The following is a 27,162-nucleotide window of genomic DNA, read 5'->3' as shown; positions in this document are numbered from 1 at the left end:
GGAATGTTTTTTGTTTGGCCAGTGCTTTATCTGCACCTGCCTGACTGGTTTTCCTACTGTGGATTTCTTAGTTAATTGATTTAATAGCAGCGTCTCTATGGAGAAATATGAATACAATATTCATAAATTTAGCAGAATTTGTTCTTCCTAAAACAATACGTCTTGTTGGGAATCAGTAATGAGGGCCCATCATTTATGAAACAGTGCAGATTGGAAAGTTCATAAATTATTTTGTGCTTTTTGGTGATTTATTTGAGCTTCTTGTTTGTCAGGGTGACAGTATTATGCAACAACTAACTTAAAAGAATAAAAAAAAATCAAGAATTATTTACATAAATTTTTATTTATTAAATGTTTGTGTCATATTGAAATTTCTTTGATAATTTTAAATGTTAATTTAACAAAAAAGTAAGGAAATACATTCCTTTCTGTGGTACTGTATGTAATATGTAGATAAATGGTGAGACTAAAATAACATACATTTTTCTAATGAATTCTCACCAGCTGCTCATTGTCTCCCCCTGCAGATCAATGAACGCCTACCTGGTGGTCTACCTGTGCATCCTCATCAGCAAAGCCGTCATCAACACGGCGCTGAAGTACGTGTGGCAGGCCGACCCCAACAGAGACGAGCCGTGGTACAACGAGAAGACGGAGAGCGAGAGGCAAAGACACGTTGTGAGCTTTCAGCTAACTTCCTCTAACTTCCTGATGCGACAAATTCTTCGTTTTAGTTTCTGAGGCTTTTCTTTGTCGCTTTCTTCTTTAGCTGATCAGGGCGTTCACGGACTTCTTGGCCTTCATGGTGCTGTTCAACTACATCATCCCCGTCTCCATGTACGTCACCGTGGAGATGCAGAAGTTCTTGGGCTCCTATTTCATCATGTGGGACGATGAGATGTTTGACGAGGAGCTGGGCGAGCGAGCCGTGGTCAACACGTCGGACCTGAACGAGGAGCTGGGTCAGGTAGAGATCCGGCAGGAAACCTCAGATGCTTTAAATCAGAAAAGTAAAGATGCAGGAATTAACTCAGCTCTTTCCAGGTGGAGTACATTTTCACGGACAAGACTGGGACTCTCACCGAGAACAACATGGAGTTCATAGAGTGCTGTGTGGACGGAAACGTTTACGTACCTCATATCATCTGTAACGGGCAGGTAATAATATTATTATTTAATAATTATTATTCACAGAACGTTTATGCCAAATTATCCCTCTGATCCAAATAGTTGCAGTTTTCATAGCTATATTTTTTGCTACATTTAAGCCATGATCATAAATGTTAGCATAAATAAATATTTGCAATGCTTCCCTGTGTAATATAAATCTACTGTAATAAAAGTTTCACATCTTGAAACTGAAATAAATTATCTGTTCTATGACATTCAGATGCAGCTGTAATAAACTTTTGTTGAAATAGTCAGTGATATTTTGTGTTTTTGATAAAACTCATTATAAAATACAATTTATAAGTCAAAGTGTGAATAATTCGTAAACTCGGCCTGTGTTGTTGCAAGGTGATGCCTGGTGCTGCTGGTATCGATATGATCGACACATCGCCAGGGCCTGAAGCCAGAGTGAGTGGATTTCCTCCCTGATGGTTTTAGTGTGTGTGTGTGGGTGTGTGCGTGGGTGTGTGTGTGTGTGTGTGTAACAGCCCTGTTCATCCACCACAGGAGCGTGAGGAGCTGTTTTTCCGCGCCTTGTGTTTGTGCCACACGGTACAGGTGAAGGAGGAGGAGACAGTGGATGGGATCAAACATGGCATCCACCAGGGCAAGTCCTCCTCCTTCTACATCTCCTCTTCGCCAGACGAGGTGGCGCTGGTGGAAGGCATGAAGAGGTGAAGCAGACAAACGCATAAAGAATTACGATTTTTGTCCCCCCTAACTCATTTAGTCGCTCACTCCTGTTAAAACGCTCTGTGCTGCAGGCTGGGGTTCACCTATCTGCGGCTGAAGGACGGTCAGATGGAGATCTTAAACAGGGAAGATGAGATAGAGAGGTGAGTGTGACCCCAAACACTCACCACCTCTGGATTGTTTTTTTATTTAAAATGTCTCACACTCTTTACTCGATGATTTAATTATTAATACAGAAAGAAATGCATGAAAATTTCAAACTTCTCAAAAAGTTGTGCATATTCACAATTCATTTATTGTCCTAATATGAAGTAGTCTGATGAATAAATGATTTGACATGGTAGAAAGTGAAGAAAAAATAACTAAATACAGTGTATAGATTGTGTGTGATGAATTGGATCTTTTGTGTAAAGTAAAAATCTGTCCTTTGATTTAGTTTACCAGAACTTTTCTTCTAAAGTGCTGACATTTAAAACAGTCTTATTTACTTAAAACTTTACAGAAACTAGCAGTGCTGCCTATAAATGAACTCGCATGTTTGTGCATAAAACATAATGTTTTTGCAGTATTACATCATTATTTGGCATCGCAAACAATTTTTGTTTTAGCTGGGATAAAAAGATGACCTTGCATCATGTTTGACTTTTTATTTGAGGTTTCCTCTTTAGATTTTAAATATTTTTGTCCATTATTCATAAGCTCAGCTGCAGTTATTTTGCTCTGTATTTTTAACACTAGGTTTGAGCTGCTCGAAGTTTTGACTTTTGACTCTGTGAGACGGAGGATGAGCGTCATTGTCAGGTCCAGCACGGGTAACGCATCTAAAACTGTATAAATATTTTGTTTATTTTTATGCTTTTGTGTGTTTTTTTTTCTCCTCTTACTCTTTGTTTTTCCTCCGTTTTTGTGAGCAGGTGAGCTGTACCTGTTCTGCAAAGGAGCCGATTCCTCCATCTTCCCCAGAGTCGTCTCAGGAAAAGTGGAGCAGGTCAAAGCACGGGTGGAGCGAAACGCAGTGGTGAGGACAAAAACATGACACAGTTACACGTCTACGTTTCCTCAGAAGATGTTCTCATAAGAAGCAAATTTGAGCTGTAAAAGCTGCACAGCGTTCGTGGTTTCCACAGCTACATCCTGACCACAGTTTCCAAGGTTACCACAGGAGGTGAATCAGTGAAGCATGGCCCACATCAGCGAAATTTTCTCTCTAAACATTATAAATTTTCAGTTTTTGCGAATATGTAGTCGAGTTTGATGAAATGCAAACAATCCAAGGGGTGTGAATATATTCACAAATCATATTGCAAACATTTTACTTTTTATAGAATCTGCAAACCTAATTAAAAAAATTTGAATTGTTAAAATCTAATGGTGGAGACCGACCACTCGTGTGCAAATCCAATCAGTTTTGTCTTTTTTTTCAAATGTAATAAGATATTTGCGCTAGAAACCATTTCTGTTTTTTGCAGCTTCAACAAAGTTGTCTAAAAATACTAACTCAAGTTAAAATATCACAAATCATCTTCTTTAAAGTGACATATTTTCAAGAAACAGGTGTGACTGTGTGAGAGTGTAGTTTCAGGTCAGTGTGTCTGTTCAGCTGAAGTAGATCCAGTGAATTAAAGTGGCTGTAAAAACCAGGTCAAAAAGAGGTTCCTCTCTCTTTCTCTGAGTGTTTGCGGCAGCAGACGGTTCACAGCTTTCAGTGGAAATGGAAATCTAGGTGGTGGGTGTTGAACTAGTCAGCCTGGTGCCCGCACACTGCACACTATTACTCAGAGCCGACACCGAATGCCTTTATGTTTCAAAGCCCTTTCCGTGTCTGTCTGTCTGTCTGTGTTCCCTCCAGGAAGGCCTGAGGACTCTCTGCGTCGCCTATCGGCGGCTGAGTCCGGAGCAGTACGAGCAGGTTTGCCACCTCCTGACCAGGGCCAAGTTGGAATTTCAGGACCAGGACAAGCTGGTGGCCGAGGCGTATGACCTCATTGAGAGAGACCTCATCCTGCTGGGAGCCACCGCTGTAGAGGACAGGTAGAGAGTTGTGTTGCGTTAAAACTCTGCAAGCCCCAATATCCCAAAGCAGGATGCTCTGGTGGAGCAAAAGCAATCCCAGCACAAGTTTTAAAGGAACCGTTCTGAACAAAATGTGACGCGCGCATGTTTTTGTAATAAGCATTAAAAAAAAGATGTTTGCTCTCTATCTTATCCCAACATTGTTTTCTGAATTATGTGGTTAAAATAACAAACCTATTTTAGTTTTTCTCAACAATTTCAAACTCTATTTCAATAATCTTGGTATCAAGATAAAGCTAAAATTTGGAAACTCCATCAGTAGTATAAGTGTCAAAGCAGCTGCTATAGTTTCAGAGAAAATGAGAACATAATTTAGAATTTTTTTAATTTTTTTATTATACAATACATAAACCTTTTAGAACCATCATTAACAAGATTACAAACTCTTCTAAACCATAGATCCACCTGTGGATATTACCTGTGCAAAAATAAAAAATACCTTGGTGTTTTTCTCTTTGCACATGTTGGCACCATTTACAAAATTGGGAATTGTCTGTATTTATTTACTAAATTTAATAAATTAGTTTTTATATGTGTAAAATTGCTTGTTTTTGACATATATTTCTTTGAATTACAGACATTTTTTCCTATCAAATTATAAAGTAAACAATAGAAAATTGCTGTATTTCACTGGAAGTCAAATGTAATTTTTGAAGATTTGGTGTGAAAAATGCTAAATTAGATCAAATATAGGCACATCTTGCTGAAAAAAATGTTAGACTACCAAAATATATACTTTATTTTGAACTACCAGAGTTAGAATGCCAACTCAAATGCTCAGATTCTTTTTATATGCTTTTTGCATGAACAAACATGCGCTTCCTCCCCAGGCTGCAGGAGAAAGCTGCAGATACCATAGAGTCTCTCCACAAGGCGGGCATGAAGGTGTGGGTGCTGACCGGAGACAAGATGGAGACCGCGGCTGCTACCTGCTACGCGAGCAAGCTGTTTCGCCGCAGCACCCAGATCCTGGAGCTCACCACCAAGCGGACGGAGGAGCAGAGCCTGCATGATGTCCTGTTTGAGCTGAGCAGGACGGTGCTCCGGCATTACGGAACCATGCCGCGCGACGCCTCTTCTGGGTGCGTTTTTTTGTAACCACAATTGATTCTGTTCTGCTTTATGTAAGTAGAAATGCAAAGAATGGAAATATAAACCGTTGGTTTGTGGCATCTTTCCAGTTTATCCAGCGAGTACACCGACTACGGCCTGATAATCGATGGTGCCACTCTCTCCGCCGTGATGAGGCCCAGCCAGGAAGACTCCAACTCAGGGAATTACAAAGAGATATTCCTAGAAATATGCCGCAACTGCAGTGCGGTGCTCTGCTGTCGAATGGCTCCTCTTCAGAAAGCACAGGTAGAAATCCTTTGAGGCATTAACATAATAAATCTAGTCAGTGCTTCGACGTCAATCACTGGTGGTTCTTGTTTTCAGATCGTCAAGATGATCAAATCGTCCAAAGAGCACCCAATCACCCTCGCCATTGGAGATGGGGCAAATGATGTTAGCATGATCCTGGAGGCCCACGTTGGCATCGGTTGGTGTTTATCCAGCATAAGCAAACAATGAAAACTCAATCAAACATTTAATAGTTGCATGCGACTTTGTTTCAATCCTTTCCATTTTGTTGGTGTTTGCCTTTTATCCCTTGGTTTGTTCTCACCAGCCTCATTGCTTTCCATCCCTTTTACATTCTTCCACAGTGCAACCACAACTTTGGTGAATGCTATTGGATTTTATAAGACAGTCTGTTTGGATTATCACTGCCAAATAAAAAAAAATACATATTAGATTTTTACAAATTAAAACTGAATTGATCCCTTCTGAGTCAATACTGTCTGCAATTTCAGCTACAAATATTTTGGTCTTTAAACATCTACAAACTGATTTACTTTTTCTTTTAGCCAATGCTATTATTCAAAATATTTTAGCAACTTGTTCATTTTGATTTGATTCAGGTTTGGGCTTGATGATGATATTTTTATCAAAACCATGCACCATTTTGTACTGATTGATGACTGATTTAGCTAATGTATTTAACTACAGTGATGACGTCCTTTGTTTGATCCACCTTTCACTCTAGGCATCATGGGTAAAGAGGGTCGCCAGGCAGTAAGAAACAGTGACTACGCTATCCCAAAGTTTAAACACCTCAAAAAGATGCTGCTTGTTCATGGACACTACTACTACATACGCATCTCTGAACTCGTGCAATACTTTTTCTACAAGGTGATCCACATTGCATTACGTCAAAACTCAAATTTGAGACATTTATACATTCCTTTAATCTCATAAACTTTCTTCTTCCCCCCCCAGAATGTTTGTTTCATCTTTCCCCAGTTCCTCTACCAGTTCTTCTGTGGCTTCTCCCAGCAGGTTGGCTATGACAAATTGTTAAAAACTGATGCAAGAAATTCAGAAATAAAGATTAAAAGACAAACGCTGGTTTGTTTTCTCAACAGCCGCTGTACGACACAGCTTACTTGACTCTCTACAACATCAGCTTCACGTCGCTGCCCATCCTCCTCTACAGCCTCATGGAGCAGCACATCAACATGGACATCCTGAAGAAGGAGCCGACGCTTTACAGGTTGGTTTATATAGTCTGGGTCTGGATTTGCATAGAGGAGAGAAGTAGTGTGAGAACAACAGCTTCCTAATCCTATCGTAGCTTTACCAAAGGGGTAACTTTTAGTTTTAGGAAAAATAAAGGTGAAACATGAAGGTAATAAAACAAATTCACTCTGAATGTTTTAAAATAAAAAGTATGTGAAGATTTCTAAATCCAGTCAGGTTTTGAGTTTGACTGTGAATCTTGTCTTCATCAGAGATATAGCAAAGAACTCATTACTAACGTGGCCCATCTTCATATACTGGACTGTTCTGGGTGTGTATGACGCCATTGTGATGTTCTTTGGTGCTTACTTCCTGTTTGACAACACCACCTTCACCAGCAACGGACAGGTAACGCTGACGCCTCTATATTGGTCCCTCTGTCTGACCAAAATCCAACTCTGTTTCATGACATCTCAATAATATTTGTTCAATTAGGACAACTTTCAAATTTTCCACTTTTCCCATTTTTTGATTTGTCTACAACAATGGTCATTTATGTTTTTTTTACATTGTAATTATCTGCTTATTGCCTGTTTCACCACCTTTTGGAGATATCTAACGTTTGCTGGTAGTCCTTCATTTTTGTTCCTATTCTAATATTAATACTGTAAGCATATTCAGTGGTAATCCACTTAATATTGCTTCTATCTATTCTACTAATACACCAAAGCCCTAATAGATGATCTTACAAGTTGGATCAAAAGCTGAAATCTAAATAGGTTCCCGGATCGCTGCTCAAGCATTTCTGTCTTCTTCTGTTATTTTTGAGTTTCTTTTCATGATTTCTTTTAACCATCTTAAGTTGCTCCTTTGCTACAAATCTTTTTTTAATCTCATTTGTTTTTTCCTCAGCTACAAAGTTTATACTTTTCTTCCTACCTCTTTATTTTTCTTCTTATACTCTTACCTTTGTGTTGCTTTTTCTTTTTGCTTGTCTTTCTTCCTCCCAGCTAATGACAACCAACACACAGATGGTAAGCCTGTCCCTGTCTCTCTGCCACCTCACCATAGTTTCACCCTCCAGCTCCCCGTTTCTTCCCCATCTAACGTACGGATAGAGCAGCATTCACTTTCATCTCATGTACATTCCTTTAAGATTCTAGATTTGTGTTGTCCAAAAATTTCTCTGTGCATCTTTTATGTGTTAAATGAGTGGATGGATAATAAACTACCATTATTTCTCATCTTTGACATCATTCATCCTTCATTTAAAGATATTTCTCAGCTTATGAGGCTTAGAAAGGGGGCTAATTCTGCAAACAAAATGCATTTTAAAGTATGTTTGTGGCAAATAAATGTGATTCAAAGTGAGGATGCTGTGATGCGTAATAGTTGACCTGCAGAAGCTGATGCTCTTGGCCTTTTTTACCAGATGTTTTGGCCCTAGATGCTAATGCTAACAACTAGTCAGACAGCACTCAAGACCAAAGTGAACTTCCAAAGTTGTATGATTCTTTAAACTGTTTTCATGTTTGCATTATACATTGACTTACTTTTATATCAGAGATGTAGATCTGCTCTAAATGTTCCATTTTGTGTGTGAGTTTCATTCAAGAAGATCTTTGTTGGTGCACCACCTCCAGCTTTCATTTCCAGTGTAAATAATGATTGGGTTCAGTGAATCTGCTGAAAGACATGGTGACGGTTTAAAAGTTTGCAGTTTTAATTTTGTCAAGCTTGAGTTGTTCTTGGAACGTAGAAGTGCGGTTTACCATTTTACATCCGTCAGTCATCTGATGACCAACTCCTCACCTGATTATTGTTACCTGCCATCTGTTTGATTGATTGATTCCTTTCTGAAAACTGTTCTCCTAAAGACAGGTGCATCTCAATCAATTAGAACATAATGTATTCAAACAAAAACATTTGTTGCGTTATTAAAATAAAAATAATATGGCGCCCAAATCCCACTGGACATCAAGAAGCTGAACACTTCCTCAAAACCAGCAGTTCAGATTTTTCTGATGTTCCCAGTTCAGGAATTCTCTGTACAATGTTCTCCTTCCACACAATTTTCCAATAAATAATAACCTTAAATGTAGCACTTATTGAGGAGTTAATCACTGTTTGCTGAACAACAGTCAAGGCAGCAATCTTTACTGTGATTTTATTTGAACACAGATTAAAAATAGTCAAAAATAAAACAAAGAAAAAGCAGAAAAAGGAGTGGGTAGAATAAAAAAACATATCCTCACTACCTGCTTTTATAATCTAAGTACGAATTTGTATTCAAATGAGATTGTGTAGACCACAATGTAAAAAAATTAAAAATTCTATCAATAAATATTCCCTTTTTACTGTTTTTTTTTTGTTTTGTTTTGTTTTTTCAAATGGCCAAAAATAAATATTTTTTGGGATGCACCTGCATACCGTAGCAAATTTTCAACAAGTAGCATCTATAACGTAGACTGTCACACATATTATTGTCTCATGGCATCATACTAACACTTCATATTATTGACTTTGATTGTATTTAATGCAACAAACAGAAACGTGACAATAACAGCTGCTACTGCGTTTTATCTGCAGATGTTTGGAAACTGGACGTTTGGGACTCTGGTCTTCACTGTGCTCGTTTTCACTGTTACATTGAAGGTAACACGATAACAGCAGGTTACCTTAAAGCTGCCATTATGAGCAGACATTTACCTGTTTTTTATTCATTTTTTATTACAGTTGGCTCTCGACACTCATTACTGGACGTGGATCAACCATTTTGTCATCTGGGGCTCACTTGTCTTCTTTGTAGTCTTCTCTCTGCTGTGGGGAGGAATTATTTGGTAAATTAAAAAATATATATTGCATTTAGTGCTTTATAAATAACTACATTTATGTGTCTAATTTGTTTTTCTTGTTATTCTCCAGGCCTTTCCTGAACTACCAGCGGATGTACTATGTGTTCATGCAGATGCTGTCCAGCGGTCCGGCCTGGCTCAGCATCATCCTGCTGATCACAGCCAGTCTGCTGCCAGACGTGGTGAAGAAGGTGTTCTGGAGGGCGCTGTGGCCCACCACCACCGAACGCATACAGGTACGTACTGCAGGCACACAAATCTCAACTCCTGCCTCATGTATTTCCTCATTACAAATGTACCTGTTGTAAACAAGCGTCCCAAAGATTGTCGTAAACTATAACAAAATCATTCACTTCGAAGAGAAAATTTAAATATTTTGAGTTTGAGATGCTGTCAGAACATCTATCGTGACACCTGGAGCTCATCTCCCCATTGAATTACCTGTAGTGTGTTAAAAAATCCGATATAAGGAAACCTCTTTAATTATTTATTAAAATGAATACAAAATTATAATATACATTTAAGATAATAAGCTAACATTTGCTCATTTTTATGAGTTAATTTCTGCTTCCACTCTCTTAGAACTGATAGTGACTTTTTGACCTACAAAGTTGTAACTCTTTCCTTTTCCTCCTCCCTCCACCCTGCTGGTTCTTCTCCTTCTTTATCCCCCTCTCCTCCTCTGTGGAAGGCTAAGCGTCGGTGCCTTGCCTCTGAGCCTTCCACCATCTTCATGTTGTCTCAGACCTCCAGCAGAATCAGTTTCTAAGCCCCGTCCTCCACGAGGTGATCTTCTGCCTCTCCTCTTCCTGTCTCATTGTCTCCCTTTCCTGCATCTCCTTCCTGCTTCCTTTGTACGCCATCAAGCCTGTCGCTTTAAAATGTCTTCCCAAACACAGGATGTTTGCTTGTGTATCCGCAGCATGGCAGAGATTTGACCAGGTTTGAGAGGGCCATGGCCTCCCACAGTTCAGACTCATTACTAGATGGAATAGCTCTCACAGAAACCTAAAAGGTTATCTCACGGTAAAGCTTCAAATTGGTGGAGTGATTTTTATTTGATGTATTTTTAGTTTACTTTTTGCCAGGGTGTGGTGCTGTACTCACATAAATCTGGGATTTTGAATTGTCATCAAACGCAGTCCACCAGGAAATGTGAAACACTCATGTCTCTTGAACTTTTTCATGTTAGAACAAACTTTTCTGCCAGGGGTGTCAAACTCATTTACAATTTGGGCAATTTATAATTGGAGCCTATAAAAAAAGCAAGATTAGATTACTAAAATATTACTAAATAGCTGTGAGTTGTTAAAATGAACATTGAACATCTTTTCACATGCATGCAATTTGATTTGATTAACAAAATATTTGACGCACACTTGAAGGTTCTCTTGTGTTCCTCAGGTGGCCGAGATTTGGCCCCCGGACCTTCATTTTGACATCTGTGCTTCAATTCGCTTTGGATAATTATGCAGTGCTCACATTAAATCACAGTGAAATACAATAATATTTCGTGAAAGATGAAAAAGTTCAAAGGTTATGAAGACCCGTCAAGCGTTTGACTTCTCATATGAGGGTTTGGCGTCATCTGGTGGCGGATCTTACGGCTGCAGAAACAAGTGTTTATTCTGACTGCAGGTGTTCACTCTTGCATGCTCAGTTGGTTGGATTTGCATTTGCATGATGTATTTTTCTGAATTTTGTAGTTTGTTTTGCTAACTCATGTAAAGGTGGCATTAAGGTGGGACAGTTTTCCCATTAGATTATGTTAATTTGCATACTTTGTTGTATTTTATGACGCTTCAAGAAATCTCTGTTCCTGCCGTGTCACCTTCATCTACTCTCTTCAAACTATTTGCAGCACGCCAAATGTTTTCGTCTTATTTTTGATCTTTCATTCCTCACGCAGAGCGCTGATAAGCTCTACAAGGGCCAGCTGTCAGAGTTCACGCCCCTGGCGGCTCTCCACCCTCCGCCCAGGGCCGGCGACCCCCAGCGAGGCTCGGCAACCCAAAGGAACCCTCGAAGGTGTGACACCCCAAACAAGAAAATCATGTTCACACGCTGGCAAAGGGCGCCAAACTATCGCACCTTCGCCCCCCTGCTACGATTTACTGACGGCTCCCGTCACCCGAGGCCGGGGAACGCCTACAACGGGGCGGGGCCGGAGACCTCAGTCTAATTTATTTTGTTTTTGTGGGGTGTTTTGTTTTATACTTTATCAAATAAAAACGAGCTGAACTCGGCAAAAAAAGGGTTTGGCTTTAAAGTCCCGGAGCCTCTGAGCTGGAGTTGGACATGTTGCCTCGTTGGGGCTCAGTGGATTTAAGACACAACCCTCAAAACAAAGAGACTTGAGAACTGTGATTTCACTCTAAAATATGTGCACTGGCCCTTTAATAGTATCTGCCTTCAGTGGCAGCTAAAGTGTACTTCATCTGTTATTTCTTTGAACTGTTTAAGTATCGACTGGGATTATTATTATTACTCTAATAATGACTCGTCTCATTCTGTCGTCTTCAGCTGCTTCGTCTCTAACTCTCTGCTCTCTGCCCCAACCTGCCTCTCTCTAGGACTAACCACTGTTGGCTGTGTGCAAGCATGTTGTCCAGAAACTCTTCGTAGGGCTCTGCGTGCAGATCCTACTGCATTGTAAGGAGGCGTGTAGCAGAGAAAGGAAAGCCTGAATGCCCGGAGAATCAGTTGGTTCTTGTTTGGGAAAATCTCTTGATGCACAAGCAAAAGAAAAACAAAGACCGACTTCGACTCCACTTTCAAGCTTTCCTGCTACCTGTAGGTTGTGTTGTCTGGTATCTGGCGTAGATGTGGGCGTCGTAAAGCTAGAAGGTTTTGTTTTCCGAGCTTCAGGTTGTATAAACGCTCCTTTATTTAGCTGCTAGAGATTAGAGGTGCACCAATCTGGTTCGGATTTCTGGCTTTTATTGAGATTTGACCTGCAGATTCCAGAGTTTTCATTTTGAATAAAATGAAAACTCTTTGATTCCATTTATATGGATCAAAGTACATCTATTTGGCTTTTTTAGTATTTATTTAAACTAAAAAAAGGTGAATTGAGATACAAGATTCTTCTTGATTTGTTTGTAGTGAACAGTAGCTGATTCAGAATGATTGTTGCATCTCTAGTAGAAATGGTTCAGTGTTGCCTTATTTGTTTGCTTATCAAAGCATCTAAAAATAATTCCCAAATCTTTTCCTAATGACAAAGAAACTCAAAGTGCCCCAAAGTCTTAATGTCTTCACTAAAGACTGCCTTCTGAGGTAGGTACCTCATCAGATCAGCAAAAAAGCTTTAGTAACAATAAAACAAACCTAAAGTCAATTTCATAACTACCTTGATGGTTATGAAATTATCTATTATCTATTTAAGGCACCAAAACATTATTCAAAATAAGGGAAATTTATCATTCACACCATATGAAAACTTTGACCTTGACTAAAAACTCCAAAGAATCAATGCATTTATTTAAAAATAAAAATCAATAACTATTCCTACTGTTATTGAAGCAGCAACAACTTATGATATGTTCACGTTAGAGTACCTTTGGGAGTGCAAGTTGATTTTTAGATGGCTGATTATTCTAGCTTTCTTCTCAGGTCGCTAGCCTGCAGTCTGCTGCTGAACAGACATGTTGCTGCCAGCTTGTTAGATCACCAAAATCCCCTTTGTAGAGGATCTTTGTAGCAGAGTGCTCACAGCCTTCTGGATGGTGCCATTACAGATATGAAGTCATATTCCATATTTGGATATTTCCATTTTTATTGTCCTCAAAAGGGTTTTTTTCTTCTTTTTTTTTTTTTATCAAAATAGTGCGATTTAAAATTACTTTTCTGCTTTGAAAACTAATAAAATGACTGATTAGCAACAGAGAATAAAGTTAAAAATGAAACAAATCCCCAACTCCTAAGTAGTTAGATTAAAATTACTGTAGTTAATTTTAACTTTTTTTTTTTTCCAAAGCCACAAAATAATGTTACAATTCTCCTCTCTCTTTGTAGCTGTGTCTCTCTTTTTCTCTTCTTCTGTGCTGGTGAAACGCTGTGGAAGGTTTCCCACCTCTGCTACAGCCTCCTCCATCTGTCTTATCATCATCATCACTATCCACTGTCCCCTCCTGCTCCTCCTTTGCAGCATTCCTCCATTGATTCATCTCTCCATCCATCATGAGACAGAGCAGAGATGCTGTTTTTTTTTTTTAAATGACTTGATTAGGACCTCGATGAACCAAAGCCTTGTTGCTGCTACAGTAGAGATACTTTTAGCTGCTTTACGTTAGGTGCCTTGTGCTAGTTTATGAAATAAATGATTGTTTAAATGCTTTACGGTGCATTGATATGTGTTGGTGGAGGATTTGGATGGTACAAAGGCTCCGCAAAGCATGGCCGCGTAGATGCAAACGCGGAGAAATGAGTTTAAAAGCGAGTTTAAGTTGATTCCGTCGGTGACCAAATTAGCTACGATCTGTTTCTGTATTATTTCTATGCCTGTCTCTGAGACGTTTGTATTACTTTCAGTTCTGTAAAGGACATTTTTGTGAAACGCGCTGTCGTCGTTTCCTGCTTTAACTCTTAAAATTAAAGCAAATGCCTGAATTTTACAGCTAAAATTCAGTTTTTGCTTTCAAACACTTGTTGAAAGCAGAATGACCATGTTACTGGAATAAGAGGCTGATATGAGGCGAGGTTTTTTTTGCACATTTCTACCACATGTCCTAATAAATGTGGAGGACATGACGAAGAAAATGCAACACAGTCAAGTTTAGATAATTGTTAAAATACTGGAGCTTTAAAAAAATTGCCTCATCTTCTTAATGTCATGTCAGAGCTAAAAGTAAAAGTTGACCTTAAGAGTTGGGAGAATTTTTAATATAATTAATGTTAAATTTCCACCTAAATCAGACAAATATTGGAACCTGAAAACTGCAATACTAGATGGTTTTCTACTGTTTAGAGACAGTTTTTACATGTCTTATGTATGTAGCCGTGTCATTCAGACTCCCAAATTTGTTGCTACCAAACATCAATGCACCAACGTGTTTATCTGTGCGTAGCTTCGAATGCAAACAGCCTGTTTCTGTGGCGTTAGCCGACGTTCAGACGCAACCCTGCATCCATTCGCATCAGATGAGGAGTGACACTTTGCTGTAGAAGCGTTTGAAGCCATGAGTCGGGGGTCGTACCCGACTCTGTTATGCTGGCGCGAGACTTTCTGAATCGGCGACCTTCAGACAGAATGCTACCATTTCTGTTTTGCAATGCATCATTGTAAAAAAAATCTGTCCGTCTCGTTAACTAATGGTATCGCCTAACTGCTGTACACTCAGATACCGTAAAGACGAAAATATAAACAGTACATAGCCTACATGCAGTTTATGCTAACTGTTGTACAGTTTTGGGGTGTTTTTGTATACAGTTTTTCAGAGTATTGTGAAGATTATACTGTGGATTTATTTTATTTTTTTTTTTGCCAATTTTTCTTTAGCTTTCAATGGCACATGATTGTACATTTGCTCCAAAATAAAAGCCACAAGTGGATGTATGGGGAAAAAAACACTTTTCTTTGATTTCTTTTTTTTTTTTTTAGACACGTTTATGTATCAAAATTAGAATGTTTTCAAAGTTTATTTCAGTTCAATAGTTTTATATTTCTGTTCATTTTAATTATTGATTACAACTGGTTCAGGAGTGACTTTTCACAAGAATGTTGACATCTCGCCAGTTTCCTGGATAGATGGTGACTCTTAATGAACTTCCTGTGAATCGCCACCAAACCTTTGCTTCATAAATCTCTTAAAAGCTGCAACCACGTCCATGTCGCTCCAGTGCCATTTTCTGCCACACTTTTTCCTTCCACTAAATTTTAAATACTTATTTTGGTCTTCTGTAAGAATCAACTTCTTCTGAGAAACTTTGTTGTCTTGAGCATTTGAGACATAAATGTTTAAAATATGCCACTGTCTCTGCATAAACTGGTCCCAGAGTGGCTATTCAAAGTAATTGTCATAACTCTACTTTTTCTGTGGAATTGTAGAAATAAGTTCACTTCTAATTTATTGACCTGTGTGGCAATGGATTTTTCTATTGGTGCAGTTTTTGCAAAAGCCACAAGGGAGCAGTAGAGTATTTTTTATGCTTGTGTTTAAAGCTACAAGCAAATCTTAAAAGTTTTAAAAGCTGTTCAGACACAATCTGAAGGTTGAACTGAGCTATTTGCTCACGTTGCTGCAAACTTGAACCAGTTTTTCTTGAAATGTTACATGAAGCTAAGAGGTGGGGGGGGATATGAAAATGTATTTTATAGATTCTCCCTAAAGTTGCTGCAGGGCTGCTGTCTGCTCCATCCGAGGACGTCAACAAGATTAGGATGAAGGATTTGGATCGATTGGTTTCCCGTCATCCTTTTCACATCCCATCTGCGCTGATCTCCACGTCCTCTCCTCCACAGCTGGCAGCAGATGAGACCTGCGAGTGCGTCTGACAAGGATGGGAGAAATATCTAGGGCAAGACTGTCAGAGGTGAAATCTGGGCAACAGTTATAAAAAAAATAAAATAAAAATTCACTGAAGGGAAGCAAATGGAGAAAACTGGCAGAGCATTTTCATCTTGTGCATTTGAGCAGGATTTTCATCAAAAGTTGAAGCGCAGTGACTCACTCAGTCATTTGCGAAACGAGCAGAACCACCAAAGTCTTTTTACGGCCTGTTTTGTCAAATCTAAAACCACTTTAAACTTCAAATATAAATAATGCAGTGTGTCTACCTTGCAATTTGTTTTTAGGCTGCATTACTTAGAACACACTCTAGAATATATAGGCGTGTGGGTGGCGTAGTTAAAGGTGTAGCCAAGTTCTCTTCATCACCTCTTTAGACTCACCTTGAGCTGCTTGGGGACGGATAGCTGGAAGCACATTGGTGTGTTCTCCTACTGAAGTATGTTTAGCAGATTCACTCAATTAAACGCCGACTGGCAGTGATATGCAAGCGCAAAGCGCTACAAGCATCTTCAGCAACAGGTAATTTGTTAAAAATACAAGATTTCTATAGATTGTAATCCCATTAAACTGCCAGGCACCTAGAGAAAGTCGTGTTTGACTGTGAAATAAGGGTTAAGGGAAAAAGTTTAGCTTCTCCCGGATTATGATTACATGCTCTCTTTCTGAAAGTTAAACTAAGTAGCTGACTTAAATTAGCACAAAGGGTGGCAATAACCGGGAAAAAAAGAAAGCTGTCTAAAAGTAACAAAAATCCTCCTACTTGTGTCGTAAATTAACAAGTATTATTTTAGATTTGAAGAGGTTTTAGGGTCTTAGTCAATAATCATTTTAATCCTCTTTAATAAAGGATTGCAGGTTTTCTTTTTTAGTTTTAATAAATTCATGCAAAAAATTTGTCTATTATGTTTTAGAAATAAAAATAAAAATGTTATATTTTTTAACACAACTATGGCTTCTCGTCTATCTTTTTTTATGGTTAAAATTTATTTTTGCATCAGCCCATTACCTGATGTAGCATTAAATATTTTATTAAGTGCTCAAGGCTGCAAATGACAAACATTTCCAGCTCAAGCGACTAATTCGTCAAGAATTTTTTTTTTACGACAAAAAGTAAATGTGCAACTTGACGCATTTACAATAGTGTGAAAAACTGAGTGCCCCACTTCACATTTCTTCAGATTTGTTCTTTTTGTCACACTCAAATGTTTCAGATCATTAAATATGACAAAAGTAAGCTTTTTAGTCACCTTAATCTAACATCACATGCCTGAAAAAGTGCAGTCCTGTCAGCTGCAATGCTAACATTAGCAACATTTAGTGTGTAAATGTCACGCCCCCTATGTAAGGAGCTGTGCAGTCTGCCACAACCAACTTCTGTGGATGCAAGTCTAACACTCAAACCAGACTTAAGTCATTAGAGCCTGACCTCTGCCCCCCACCCACAGTTTGATCCTGTGGTTATAATGTCACACTTGTCTCTTTTCACAGCATTAAATGAAGGGTGGCAATGGGGGCATTCACACGTGAAATCTATGAATTAGCTGTGAAATTGCTGTTATTTGCTGCTGATTGTTTAGATCTCGGGTTTTTAGGGCCACTCCTGTGCCGCACAACAAAGGGACTTTCTCATTAGTGTGGCCTCGCTTTTAAAGGGAAACGGTTTCAGGATGGACGTACACACACACACACAAGAACGATTTATACATTCAGTCTGTCTGTGATGTCCTTTCGCTAAATAAAGTATTCAGATTTTATTTACCTCTTTTTTTCTCTCGTTTTCCTTTCTTAAATTTTCCATCACCTTCTGCCTCTGTGTTTTCTATACGTGAGGGAAATTGTGCAGAAACTTAATTCCATTTGTCCTCTTGTCTTGTCATGTTTTTTTTTTTTGTCAAACTCGTCAACGTCCTGACACACAATGGAGTCAAATACAATACAATACAACGCAGAACAATCTCAGTGCTCCGGTTGGCAGAAAAGTGAGGGTGGTGTAGGCGTCTTGGTGAGTACGCATGAACAATGTTATATCCAAATACATTTTATTCTCGGTCACTGCTGAATTTCAAGTAAAAAAATGAACAAAAACACACTGGAAATTATTATTTTTGCACCTTATTTTATTATAAAAATATATAAAGCTTTAACAGTTATTGTTATTTGGCTACCACAATAAACTTGTGATGAACTTTAAGAAGTGTAAACACTTTTACTCATGCTGCCAATTCAGAAGAAATGTTCTCTGAATCCACTGTAGGCAGTTTGAACTGATAATCCATCCATTTTATTATATCCCAATCTCTTAGTCAGGGACAAATCAAATTACATATCTTGCAATTCAGCTGATTATTTAACACCGACTGGTGAAAATGTATTTTTTTGATTGTTATTGGTTTAATTTTAGTTGAATTTTTGGCAGAATGGAAAGCGTGAAACAGCGCCCCTCTGGGCTGCAATGTGTTCTCCATACTATCCTGCTGGTGTGGCCGAGGACGGAATTGCAGCCTCGCGAAAAAGACGCCAGGTGAAATTTTACTCTAATTAAAAGCTAAAGTTTTGCACGGAAGCTGGATATCGACGCGGCGCTTTTTGGACATTTTATGAAGCAAAACAAAAGGTTAGTATAAACAATAAAACACGACCGATAAGAACATTTGAAGAAAAACAAGTTGGAAAACATTTTGTTTGTGTTTTTGTCCACAGGAGCGTCGTTGGAAGCAATTCATGGGCGAAGTTTTGTCAACAAGGCCGCCGTCAGAGTCAACGTCAACTGTGAGTCATATTTATATAATATTTTAATAGGCTTTTCCTCAATGTCTCGCTGCAGTTGCCGGTTAGCACGTGTTTGTTGTGGAAATGTGTTGGGTTTTGTATTATTGTCTTATATATTACGTGTGTAGTTTGCTTTGGCAGACATTTGGTCGCTTGTTCTCTATAGAAATAAGAAAGTTGACTGAACCTAGCCAAAAAGAGAGAAGTCTCCTAAAAGCTCTCCAGTTGTAGCATGTATGACGAGGTATTTTGGTGACAGCGAGAGTTGTTTTGCATATTTGAAAGAGGTGTGGCGTTTCCCATTTGAGTTCGTCTGGTTTAATTTAAGCTCTCATCTTATTGTGCTGTGAAAAGTGCGTTTGATTTGTTCACCTTTGTGAATGTTTGCTGCTGTGTCATATCAGTGAATACATACATGTCCAGCTATTAAACAGCTTTAGGTCAAAATTAACTCAATATAATTTATAAGCAATGTTTTTCAAAATAAAAGCACTTTCTATTAAAGTCATTAGAAGACCCCCAACATTAACTATTGTTTACTAGTTTCTGCAATTTTCCTTTGAGTGTAAATGTAGCTATATTTTTAAAGTGTTTAATAATATACCTTTTATTTTCAAAAATAAATTGGATCGTATTTTATATTTTTTAAGTGAGCCAAGTTGCTTGTTGTTGACGGTGATGTTATGTTGTGCAGCTTCAGGTCTCACACAAAAATGGAAATTGTTGCTTTTGTGGTGCAGATATCTTTACTTGGAGCTAAACATGGTCTGTTGCTTTGTGTGAACTTGTTTAGTTTGTGGTTTGAATTGATTTGATCTGATCTGGTTGTCTGTATCAAGGCATAAACTGATTTAATACATTGCCATAATGCAATTAGACGACTTGACCTGTTTGGAAATATTTCAAGGAGAGTCATGGTGTAGAAATCAACATTGCTGTTGTAAATAATGCATTTAATAGTCAATATGTTATTCTGCTTTTCTAAAAGCAGCTCCATCTTCTCTGATATTTTTGCTTAAAGGTTTTCTCTGTAAAAACTTTGAAACTTCCTCCAGGTTATCATGCAGGAAGAATCTCAGGTCTAGTTTACACCAGTATGAGTTGTATCCAGTTTGGCCTTTGCGCTTTAAAGAGCCCAGAATTGCATTGAGAAGAGAGGTTAAAGCTTGTTTCACATCGGCGGGGGCTAAATATGGGACACTGCTCACTGTCTCCACGTACGACTGCAGAAGCAAACTAATCTGATTAGCACGCATCCCCCTCTTCAATGCTGAGTACCATCCAAGCGCCCAAGGGAAGAAACTCAACATTTTCTGCCGTTTTCAGCGACCAGCTTCTAACGTTTTCTCTAAATCCCAGATGTTTCGAAACAGTTTGTTCTCGATTTCTGTTATTTCAGGCTTTCTGTCCTTCGTTTTGCTCTGATTCGCTCTCTCCATTCCTGACCCCGTCCGCTTCCAGGGTTTATTTTCTCGCATTCGGTCCTCCTTTATGCGCTTCACCTTTTTCCTGCAGACCTTTATGCTGATTGATTTTTATGCCTCTCCTTATCGAGCGAAGCAGCCATTGTCAATAAATATTGCCTGTCCTCCGTCTCTGCTCAGACACACACCCAGCTGGAGAGCGAGGAAATTTAGTTTTCCTCCTTTTCAAACTTCAGACTGAGTCTGCATGGTTTCTTTGGACTATTGACCTCGTATGCCAGCCCTTACTTATTATTTGAGAAAACATGCATTTGTGATATTATTGTTCATGATTATGGCGATGACACTTGAGATAAACTTCATTCTTTTCTGTTGCCACATGTCCTGCTTGAAGTCCTTTGGGATGATTATATTGCACAAAAGTATTTTTGAATACTTTTAATAAGCACTGTATTTGATTGTCTTCATATTTCTTAGCACTAACCTTTATGCCTTTCAACGCTTTCTGTAAAAATCTTCAAAATTGTGCATCTCATTACAACTCTAGTAAATGATTAGCTTTTTTGACACGATGCAATATTTGGTTTTGTTATTCTGAGAACTATTCATGTAATATTATTTTCTGCCATATTCTAACTTGCATCCTAGTTTAGTTGAGAAACATAAGTATGTGTGTATGTGTGTTATTTTGAGTCTGAAAAGAGAGACATTCAAAAGATTTTTAATGTCAGAAACTCCATATTTTTAGGTACAAATGCATGGAGTTGTAAAAGGTTAGAATCTCAAATATGTAGGAGAAAATGAAAATAAATAGTGAAATTTTTAGTTGGAAAACACTTAAAGAAGAAGACCGATGCCACCGAAACATCTTCAGATCGCCGTCTTCAATGATCCGGGACAGAGAATAATGAAAGGAAAAAAAAAGTGAATGTGAAGGAGCAAGGCTGCTGAGAGAATAAGATCTTATAATCATTGTTTGACAGTCTATTTCTCAGGCTGTCTGTGCTGATGTTTCACTCTCAGAGAGGCTCCAACCTTGCACAAAATCAATTAGATTGGACAGGAGATTCATAGTTCTGCCTGTCCTTCCTCTGAACTGGATTCACTGGAAGACAAAAGACCTCACTTAGTGAATTCAATCTCTTACATTCACACACAGAGCTAGAGCCCGTCCGCACACACATTATCCAGCATGTTTACCACTCATCACAGTCCTCAGTCACGGCTGAATTGATCCAATCTGAGCAGCCTTGGAGAACTGTATTCAGTTGTGCTGGCATTCAGTCGCCTCTTTCTTCCTCACCTCGCTTTTTCTCTGCGTTCTGCCTCTCCAGCCCTGTTTTTCTCTCCCTCCAACCTTGTGCAACTCTTTGAGCCGCTACTCTCAAGGTGGAGCTGCTGTCAGAGGGACACGTCTGGGAAGAAGTGCCACTTGGTGAAGTTTTCTAACCTTCGTGGAGTTTTCAAGGCTTGACAGACTCAATGAACTTTCCACATAGACTGGGTGTAATTCTGGAGTGAATGGGTGGCGCCCACTTTTTTCCTGTAAATCACAGGCCTTACAGCTGAAGCTACTTATTTATTGAATATAGTATATGCTTGAAGTCTTGATTTCACCGTTATGCACCTATTGTGACTTTCATAGCAGAATACAAGTATTATAGAGATTCATTGTACTGCTCTTGTGAAAAATAAATAAATTAAGACACCGTAATTGATCAACAGCCGGATGTTACTACTGGTGAAAATGTCGAAGAGGACAGGAATTAGTAAGAGGATGATGGTTTGTTTTTGTTCTTTTTTCGAACTCAGTTTTAGTTGTTTATTCAATCTCTTCATATGCTTTCTCTGGTTGAGGCTTATAGGCTAACATCTTTTCCACAACCACAGGAAGTGACATTAAGAAGCTCATACCTATTTACTTAGTTGAATCGAAGTGAGGAGGAGGAGTTTTTTGTTTTGTTGGGTTGGCAGTGTACAGGGAAACTGGACTATTTAAGATTAGTGCAAATATCTTGTTACAAATGATTAAGGTGTTTAATAAAAATAAACACCTTTTCCAGTGGTACCAAAATGTAATTTAGCTCTTTCCAAACTTTTAACACAGGCATTAGAGAGATGATTATCTTGCTGAAGAACATATGTCCTTGGAACACATTGTCAGGATCGAAGCCCCCTTGTCAGAGGTCTTGGATAATCTCCCTGAGCCACAGCTGCCTGAGAAACGTCCCTGATCCATTACCTTTCCCTCTTCCTCTCCTTTCTCAGCAGATATTTGATAGGAGTTGAAAGTTGCCTCTTTGATTCAGCGTTCAGGCTGCTTCTCTGTCAAAGTCCCACAAATACACAGTCAAGCCCTGATGGATGATGTACTATGAGAACAATAAAGCATAGTAATTACCGTGTTTAACTCAGGACATTAATACGGCCCCACGCCCTATGAGCATGCTCAGGTTGTAAGGTGAGGTCAAGACTCATCCTTTAACCTGTCCTCAGGTAGACAAAGGCTCCATTTTTACACAATTGTTGAGAGAATTGGAAGGAAACATCTGAAAAGTTGCCAAAAGGGACTTTTGGCAACTTTGGTAAACGCTGAGCATGTTTACATGAAATTGTGTAAAGCAAATAAAAAATAGTGTGTTTATTCATGAAGATAACTGTAAAGCCTGCATTATATTAGCTAACCATAGCATTTTATCTAATTTGGATACAAAATCCAAACTTAACTTTATGTTGGATAAACCAGCTGCATAACGTAGTGCTGTGGATTGAACGTCGTAACATTTAACAGGTAGTGTTTCAGCTTCTCTCTGAATAGCTTTCCTAGAGAATAATGTAAAATTAAACAAAAGAAATCATTTATCTGGTCTTTTTTAAAATTTTGGATGACATTTTGCGATATATTTTGTGTTTTTCAGGAAACACAATATAGAATCTGGTGCAGATGAGAAACCAACTCAGAATGTTTGCTTGGATAATTGTTTGCTTGCTCTCTTGGTCTCCATCTTCAGACCAGAAGGCCTCAACCACAAAAACAATTTGTATTTTTTCAGCCCATCAACTTCCAGTTAACCCGAGCCGCTTGAAGTCAGAGCTTAGCTGTGTCACAGGTTGACTCCGCGCACACACGCACACACAGATCCCCGAGAGACTGAACTTGATCCCAGGCTCTACTGGCTTGTCAATCACTTGTGGGATTTGCTTACGGATAATTGACAGATGTTGGAGCCGGTCCAAACGGCGGGTAAAGAACGCTGGAGCAGCTCGACAGGTGAGAGCTTCAGTGGGCGTGTCAGTGTAACAGGTGAGGTCTGAGTACAAGGAGGGAGGACCTTATCTAGTAGCAACTGATCTTAGTGGTTAAGAGTGTCTTTAATGAGTGTTTCTTTGACTGAGTAGGAAGCTCTCCTTTGTTTTTTTTGTCTTCAGAGCATCAGCATTGTGTTTGTGTGGGGCTGAGGTACCAAACATCACAACACCGGACAAAACCCAGACAACTTCAGAATCACAATGCGAAAAAAATCTGATTGTTTTGACTCAAAGTGATTTTAGAAGGACATAAACAACACATAAAACTAGACAGTCGTCAGAGGATTTCTGTGGAATGTATCTCGGAGATAATATCTAAAGTATGTGATAGGAAATCCAAGTCTGGAAGCCGACAAACCGAAGCACACTTTACAAAATAGCCAGCCAGGATTTTTAATGACCTATCGCATGAACAAACTTATTCATGTGTGATTTTTAGTTTAATTTATGATGTAATGCAAACACTGTAATTGCAGAGTTGTGTTTTTTCAGCATCAGTAGAATAGAGACAAAGATTTGTAATGGAAACGCAGCCATCTGCTGCTGCAGATGTTTGTTTTCATTGTTTGCCTCCTTAGGTTGGATGATTTGTTGTTCGTTTCCTTCATGTGTGGCTCACTTAGGATCATTTTACTAAATTTTTTTGTTTGATTTGAAGCAAATTTGTATTACATTTATCTAATGGATTATTGATTAAGTTGCAGCAGCTGAACAGATAAATCAACTGTGGAGGGAAAGAGAGGGAGAGGAAACTTTGATCCAGAGAGCAGAGAGATGTTTCCACATAAACAGACTGTATTCTGCCTGGTCCAGAGTCGTTTCATAAATATCCTGTCTAGATTGGCTGTGCGAGTTCCTCGCAGAGGTCAAAGTTCAACTGATTTCGATTTGAATGCAGCACAGGTTGCATTAAGCGTCACACACATCCACACTGAGCACCAATGAGTCATGAGAGAGGTGACACCCAGAACATGGTCTGGAGATTTCTCTTACCTTTGATCAGCTCGGAGTTCATGAGGCGCATTTAGTAGCACTGTTGCTTGCAGCAAGAAGGTCCTGGGTTCGATTCTCGGCCCGGAGTCTGTGTGGACACATTCGCACCTGTTTGTCTCTGTGTTGCCCTGCAACAGACTGGCGTCCTGTCCAGGGTGACCTCGCCTGTCGCCCAGAACGTTAGCTGGAGAGGCACCGGCACCTCCCGACCCCACAAGGGATGGATGGATATCTTTTGTTTTTTGTTTAATCAAAAACATTTAAGTGTGACTAAAGGCAAAAGTGAAGAACAGTGCTGTATTCCCTAATAAAAAACATAGTATAAAGCAGAGTTTTAACACACTTAAAATGATAAAGATGCATAAAGTTATCTTTGTTTAACTTGAGTTGTAATGCAGAAAATAATTTTATAGATTTAAAAATATTACAAAGACACCTTTTTGTTTATTCTACTTTTCCTGAAGGCAGCTGTTCATCCTCTTGCATCTTCGTTCCGTCTCGTTGTCCATCTCCCTCCATCATCCCCCCGCCTCCCCATCTCTCTTTTCTTCTCCTTCAGTGACAGTAAACAGCCCTCCTGCTGGGCGTCTCCTATTACAGCCTCCGTCCTGATTCTCCTGCTTCCACTGTCCTCTGTTTTTTTTTGTGCAAGCCCCCCTCCCTCCCCCCCTTTTCTTTCTAACCATCAGTCACTCTGCCTAAAAGCTCGAGGCCTTCTCTAGATGCCGAATCAAAAGATACAAGAGCTCCAGAACAATCACAGAGCCAGAAGGAGAAGGTGGTGGTGATGAGGTTGGAAATAAAGGTGCTGGTGATCATGTCGATGGTGGCTGAAAGGAGCCTCTGATGATCTTTAACATGACAAATGCAGCTATAATATCGAGATCAGGGCCGTTGATGAGAGGGATTTATGCTGTAATGTTACTATTATGAAGAAAACTGCTTTGTGAAGCTAAATCAAGTTCTTAACATAAGGTTAGAAGTAAAAAAAAAAAGGGTTTTATGGCATTTGTTTTAGAAATTATTTTAATTTACTACAGTAGCTGTTTGGTGTTGTTGGACCGATGACTGCTAAGTGGCGTTTCAGTTAACCTCAATTAGATCATGAATAAAACAGGGATATACAGTACGTACAGCAGATCCTGGTAAATTACTCCCTCCAGGATTAACCCAGGTTGTTGACTACTGAGCTCAGGCTGATGAAGTTATTTTCAAGCAGTGGCTCGAGGTATAATTTAGTAGTTGATGGTATAAAAGAAGCTTAAATGTCTGGTTTTAGAAGCTCACTTGGATGCTTTAAAGTGGAAAGCAGTGTCAAACTCCCTCCTAAAACTAAATTAATTTATTGTGATTTTAGGATTTAGGGCAAAACTTTATAATAGACTCATAGCAAATTTATTTTTCAATTGATTGAGGACATGGAAGACCTCAATCAACCATCAGAATTGGTTTGCTGATTGTGACAAATCAACAATCGAAATAATCGCTAACTAATTTCGCCTGGTTCAGATTCTGTAAAAATATAAGCACCTGTTATTGTCCAATTATTGATCAAAAAGTAATAATCAAAAGATTGTTCTTATAGCTGCAGACGCTGCAAATGACCAAGTGTACACTTAGGAGATGCTGATGTTGTTGCATTTTAGGCAAATTTATTTTCTTATGAAAAAGTGGTTGGCTAAAAAATCTGCAGGATGTGGTCAGTATGACTAGAAAAACGCTACGTAAATTCATTCCACTTCTTATTTAACCTTTGAAACACTAAAAACAAAAGTAGACATAATGCTTACTGGCTTTCTGAATCATAATTGAAGCAGCTTGCCACCACCTTGCAAAAATATTCATGTTACAAACCCAATTTCAATAAAGTGTATAAAGACGATTTAATCAGAATTAGGTTATAAAACAAGCTTTGAAACTTAGGACTTTCTAGAGCCTATCGTCTAAACGGCGTCTGAATTATAGAGGGATTATAAGTAGCTTGCTGTGCACAAGGCAGTTTATAAGGTTACAGTTTATCAACAATTTTTCATGTTTTTCTGCCTTAAAAAACAGAAATGCTTGGCAAAAAAAAAAAAAAAAGAAACGTGAAATCAACAATATGCAAACACTCCAAGAATTTACAAATCATGTTTTCAGGGGAGCTGTAGCCTTAAGACGAGGCAGGCTCCCTTCGGTGCACACTGCGGCTCCTGGGAAAGAGGCGACTGTTCGTGTGTTTTCTGATCTTGTGTTAACAAATTACCCAAAAGGAAGCAGGCAAATTAATTAGCGCGTACTCGCAAATTAATCAGTTAATCAGAATGTAGGAACAAATTGCATATTTGCACAAAATAAAGAGTTTGTGCATAATGTATAAAAAATTGGCACCTGTTTAATACAACTATGCAGATGATGAGGTTTTTCTTGCTGTTGTCTTGTACTAAAGGAAAAAAGAGATTTATGAATATATGATTTTAAAATAATTTAAAAATTAGGTTTCTGATTTCTCCAATCAACGGTTTATGTCTGAGACTGCAATGGTTTTGTTTGGATGTACAGTTGCAGAGAAATATTTGTGTTCGTTCAACCTGAATCTGATGGTCTGACTTTGATTGATTATATTTTCCTCAAAATCAAAACTCCACCCATTCAGGGGTGCAGAAGTTAGAATTTTCTGTAGCACAAGATGTATAACTTTACGCTAACCCTTAAAAAGCAAATGATATCTGATGGTGAGACTAAATGGATCACAAAATTACATGTAAAGTAGGAAAACATCAGCAAAGTTTGTTTTCTCCAAAACAAAGGCCTAAAATCAATGAA

The 27,162-nt window shown here is 38.7% G+C and overlaps 1 protein-coding gene across 13 annotated transcripts in view; it reads left to right on the top strand.

Moving 5' to 3' along the window:
• atp11a (ATPase phospholipid transporting 11A) overlaps positions 1 to 14,938 on the top strand; it is a 47,355-nt gene extending 32,417 nt beyond the window's left edge. For 4 of the 13 annotated variants that reach the window (XM_055024962.1, XM_055024956.1, XM_055024951.1 and 1 more), the window contains 21 exons: positions 528 to 678; positions 770 to 967; positions 1,045 to 1,158; positions 1,519 to 1,578; positions 1,678 to 1,844; positions 1,935 to 2,006; positions 2,602 to 2,675; positions 2,778 to 2,881; positions 3,713 to 3,894; positions 4,767 to 5,018; positions 5,118 to 5,295; positions 5,374 to 5,476; positions 6,023 to 6,168; positions 6,256 to 6,315; positions 6,402 to 6,529; positions 6,768 to 6,903; positions 7,506 to 7,529; positions 9,085 to 9,150; positions 9,232 to 9,335; positions 9,421 to 9,586; positions 11,260 to 14,938. In XM_055024962.1, coding sequence (XP_054880937.1) covers positions 528 to 678; positions 770 to 967; positions 1,045 to 1,158; positions 1,519 to 1,578; positions 1,678 to 1,844; positions 1,935 to 2,006; positions 2,602 to 2,675; positions 2,778 to 2,881; positions 3,713 to 3,894; positions 4,767 to 5,018; positions 5,118 to 5,295; positions 5,374 to 5,476; positions 6,023 to 6,168; positions 6,256 to 6,315; positions 6,402 to 6,529; positions 6,768 to 6,903; positions 7,506 to 7,529; positions 9,085 to 9,150; positions 9,232 to 9,335; positions 9,421 to 9,586; positions 11,260 to 11,532 — 2,758 coding nt within the window. In that variant the 3' untranslated portion in view covers positions 11,533 to 14,938. Of the gene's footprint in view, positions 1 to 527; positions 679 to 769; positions 968 to 1,044; positions 1,159 to 1,518; positions 1,579 to 1,677; positions 1,845 to 1,934; positions 2,007 to 2,601; positions 2,676 to 2,777; positions 2,882 to 3,712; positions 3,895 to 4,766; positions 5,019 to 5,117; positions 5,296 to 5,373; positions 5,477 to 6,022; positions 6,169 to 6,255; positions 6,316 to 6,401; positions 6,530 to 6,767; positions 6,904 to 7,505; positions 7,530 to 9,084; positions 9,151 to 9,231; positions 9,336 to 9,420; positions 9,587 to 10,041; positions 10,377 to 11,259 lie in introns of those variants that run through there. The other 9 variants (XM_055024955.1, XM_055024954.1, XM_055024958.1 and 6 more) reach the window with 9 other exon arrangements.
• Positions 14,939 to 27,162: the final 12,224 nt, after the last annotated feature.

The sequence above is a fragment of the Poeciliopsis prolifica genome, unplaced genomic scaffold, assembly GCF_027474105.1.
Source record: "Poeciliopsis prolifica strain line A6 unplaced genomic scaffold, Auburn_PproV2 SCAFFOLD134, whole genome shotgun sequence".
Classification (NCBI taxonomy): domain Eukaryota; kingdom Metazoa; phylum Chordata; class Actinopteri; order Cyprinodontiformes; family Poeciliidae; genus Poeciliopsis; species Poeciliopsis prolifica.
Note: the sequence above shows the minus strand (reverse complement) of the source record. Positions and strands in the feature narration are given on the sequence as shown.